At 40.3% G+C, this 4,158-nt stretch overlaps 1 protein-coding gene across 1 annotated transcript; it reads right to left on the bottom strand.

The window, feature by feature from the left end:
- Positions 1 to 2,603: 2,603 nt before the first annotated feature.
- LOC130654655 (uncharacterized) lies at positions 2,604 to 3,806 on the bottom strand. Its single transcript, XM_057457268.1, has 2 exons — positions 3,673 to 3,806; positions 2,604 to 3,289 (listed from the first exon to the last, which is right to left on the bottom strand). Exon 2 carries the CDS (start codon positions 3,252 to 3,254, stop codon positions 2,679 to 2,681), a length of 576 nt encoding a protein of 191 aa, XP_057313251.1. The 5' UTR covers positions 3,255 to 3,289; positions 3,673 to 3,806; the 3' UTR covers positions 2,604 to 2,678.
- Between the last annotated feature and the right edge of the window lie 352 nt (positions 3,807 to 4,158).

Raw genomic sequence — 4,158 nt, 5'->3', positions numbered from 1 at the left:
ACGTCTATCTGGTATCGGAAAGTTGAGTATATCGCCTATTTTTGTGATATCAGCCAAATCCAATAGCTTCAAATCCTTATCCTTGATGACCTGGTAACAGAGTGCGCCATAGTTGATCTCTTTAGCCGCAACAATATAGAGCCCCAGACGTTCAATATCATCCTCGAGATCATCATCGATCTTGCTTCTTGCAAATGTACCCCATGCTTTTTCGCCTGACGCTACCCTGTGTAAAAGATCTTCGTCCGTCGGGTATTCAAAACCTTCATAGTATATCCCGCCCCGATATTTAAAATTTTCCAGGTAGGTTGGGCAATATCCAGTCACTGACCCTGCCCTGATACAGCAGTGTAGTACGGGTACCTGGATATTGTAGTAAATTGATTCCTTTGTAGATATCTATTTAATATTTCCATCTATTTGATATTTCACTACCTTTTAACATACACCTGAAAGGGTCAATAAAAGAGGGGTTGGAAACCACTTTTAACTATAATTTTCACTACCCGGAAGAGTAGTAAATCATCTATCATATGCTATCATCAATATGCTTGCTTGTATACCACCATATACCAACCCCTATTGCAAGCATAGACGTGAACCGCCTGTATGTAACTGGCCCCAGAAGAGGCTTTAACTGCAAGCTTTACAGTAGCCTCTTGTTGCTTCATTTCTTTCTTCATCTTCTTCATCAGTGCCGCCAACTTGTGCCCCTGCGCAACCCTTTCCGGATGCTTTGGTGGCTTTGTAATGACTCTTCTTTCTTGTTTCTCCTCTTCATTCATTTATCTTATAGCCCTCAAGATCTATAAGATAAATCACTTCTTTTTTACTATAAGATGAATAGATAGATCTTGATCTTCAAAGATCTGCAAAGTCTCCTTTATCCCCTTGAATATAACTTCGTGGGTATTTAGATCCCTCTCAAAGTATCTCACGAACTCTCTAAAGGGCATTCCCCATAAAAAAAAATTCCCAATCATGCTAGCATACAGGCTAATCACGTGAGTAGAAAACGCTTTTGCCGTCTTCTTCCGCTTTTTTTGAAGCTCACGTTGTACGTACTCGCTATGGACCTTGTCGATGGCCTCCTCCGAAGCCTTGTCGACAAACCCTTCTGTACATTTTTTAGGTAGTAGGTGACCCCTGCCTTTGCGTAGGCCTTCCTTCAGGGCTTGGCGTTTATCGATGAGTTTCTCTATCTGCTCATATTCCGCAGAGGCTGTGTCAAATACTCGATATCATGGTATAGTGTAGGATTATAGCAATATACAAACACACTTCCATTTTATCCGCCTGTAGACGCCAGACAGCAATGGTCACTGGCAAGCGTTGTAATTTAATCGGGTTGCACGATCCTTTTGTCATCCTCCCTGTTGAGTGCTAGCTTGTTCTTGGTGTAAATCTCATGCCTCTTTTTTTGGATCAAGACCTGACTCTCGTATATATCAACGCCCTCTTCCAGACATCGCTGGTAGTCGTCGAAGGTGATTGATTTTTTCGTAACACATCTCTTCACGCCTTTGGTTTTGTGATCACCGCGCTCTTTGGTAAAGCTCTTGTAAGCATATAGCTTGGCCCTTAGGGTGATGAATTCGGTCATGATTTTCCCATTTAACTCATCCTTCATTAGACCCAGAACTTTCTTGTTTTTTCCTATAGGAAGAGGCTTCCCATCATCAGGATTATACGCACTTGTATCAAAACGTGTTTCGACATCGTTAGCGATATCAACATAAAAATCATGTGTTCTTATATGGTATACAAAACTGTCCGTATCCATGTAACAAAGCTGTATTTTAGAATCATATTTTTGCTGCATGTAGCCTTAGTGAAACTCGTACATGATGGCCTGGACTGGCAACTCGACAGGAATCTATGAACCTTATCTCGATCTTTTTATACGTTTCACCATCCCCATATCCCACGCCCGCAAGCAGTACCTTGATTTTCACGTTGAAACTTATATACTTTTCGGTATTCTCAGCAATACAACCAATGTCCTGGGTATCGTACTTTTCACTAAGTTTTCGGATAAACAGGTGCGCATCGTACCCTAAGAGATTGTGGAGTATCACAGGTATGTGACCCGGTATCTTGTATTTAAGGTTACAGTTTTTATGGGCTGCACCTCTATACAACCTTGTATAGTGACAATGGTCCCTTCCTTTGCGGTTATTCTCACAATAATCTAAGGTTTTTACGCATATAGGGCAGTGTATGGCCTCGTTGTGCTCCCTTTCCAGGACCTCTAAGCAGCATGTCCTGCTGAGAGTAGGTATTATAGAGACGTTTCACTCCATCCTGTAGGTGGTTAACGAAGCGGGTGACACAGTCCTCACCCCTGTATACTGTTAGGGGGTCCGGCAAATCCCCATAGGCAAAGGTACTATAGGTTCACCATCCAGATGGTACATGCTTGCTCAGCCTTTTTGTCTTGGTATTCCTGGCATCTTCTACTGGTATCAATAGACTCTCGAAGTCTGCATATACGGCAAAGGGTAACTTGAATTGCTGTTGTCCATCCCTATAGTATTGTCAACCTCTGTTGGCTACGTAACTTTAACAGCCTCATGGTCTTTGCAGTACCTATAATGCTTTTCCCTCGATTCAACCGTGGGGAATTCCTGTAGGCAGTTCAGACAAAAATACATTGCATTCCTATTCTTCGCGGTCTCCTAGCCCAAGAGCCTCGATAGACTTTTGACGGCTGTGTAGTGGGTCTTTTTATGATCGGTGATGTACAATAGAGTCACCACCTTCGTACGCCCGTTCTGCACCGATCGACGTAGGATGTTGATCTTCTTTTCTGTTACATACAAGACATTGACCGCTATGTCGGGGTTATTCGCCCCGGGGTTATTCGCTCCAAGTTTGTGTATGCTTTTGATACTTGCTGGAAACTCTATACCCTCCCAGTTATAAATGTCTACGTAGGGTTTCATCTGAGATATTCGATTCGGGTTCTTCCCTATCTCCTCATGATGTAAGGGTGCTATAACAGCCCACTTAAAGCATTCCTCGTCCTCATTCACCGGGGGGTTAATGACGGCCTTTTTAGAGGCTACCCACTTAGGTAGTTCGATGTACGATGAACCTCTTGTTAGCCTAAATTTGTGAAAGTCCACATCAAGGTATAGTATTCGACCACTTTTTGGTACCACCAACCTTGGTATTGGTGGGGACAAGGTAGAAAATGTATTATGGCGAGCTTTAAATACCAACCTTCCATCATCCTGTAAGACTGTAGTCATTCTTTGTGGTACCAACAACCTACATAACAGTGTACCTAAAGACATTGCGGATGGTGTAACATCTATAGGTATCGCGCTTCGTAAGAAAAAAGCAAACTTGAGGATTATTGTGTGTGGAATTCTACCTCGTGATTTCCATATTTCCAACTTATGGAGAAAAATAGATGATGTCAACTGTTCTTTGAGTAAAATTTGTACAAAGAAAAACCTTGAGTTTTAATGCCAGAAACGGATTGGGTATGTAGAGACAATACTCTAAATATGTCTCTGTACTATGGGGATTGCTTACATCTAGTCAAGAAAGGTAATGAAAAGTTGGCCTTATCTATTACTTCGGCCATCAAGATAAACGCTAGTAGGATAAATGTTTGCACTAGTGAACATAACTGTAAAAAGATGAACAATACAACCAAAATACCATTTATATTTCATGAATGTGATTATGTTCATCAACCTCCAGTAAGTGCACAAACTGAAATTCCTATTAGATACGAAAAAAGGCTGAAAAAGAAACGCGAAAAAACAGTAAAACTAAAAACTGTGAAACGAAAAACTAGTGAACCTACTCGTAAAAAGGTACCAACAACGACAAGTAATACGGAACTTAACAACTTGTTTCGTGATAAATTAACACAAGGTAAAAGGAAAAGGCAAACCAAAATTTTTAATTTTCATTTATTTTTTAACATAATTTTCTGTTTGTTTTTTATTAACTGTTCAATTTCAATTTTTGAAAATATTAAGCCTGAATTTGTAAATAGCACTATATTAAATAGTAAGACAATTTTACCTGTTCATAAATTATTATTCTCACCTTTTTATATTTATAATCAAACCTTTGACGGTTTGAAAGGAGAAAAAAACAGTATTAACCTGCAGAAAGAACTGGCCAATAACTATGCAA

Source organism: Hydractinia symbiolongicarpus, chromosome 8 (genome assembly GCF_029227915.1).
Source record: "Hydractinia symbiolongicarpus strain clone_291-10 chromosome 8, HSymV2.1, whole genome shotgun sequence".
Lineage (NCBI taxonomy): Eukaryota > Metazoa > Cnidaria > Hydrozoa > Anthoathecata > Hydractiniidae > Hydractinia > Hydractinia symbiolongicarpus.
This window is presented reverse-complemented; position numbering and strand designations above follow the sequence as displayed.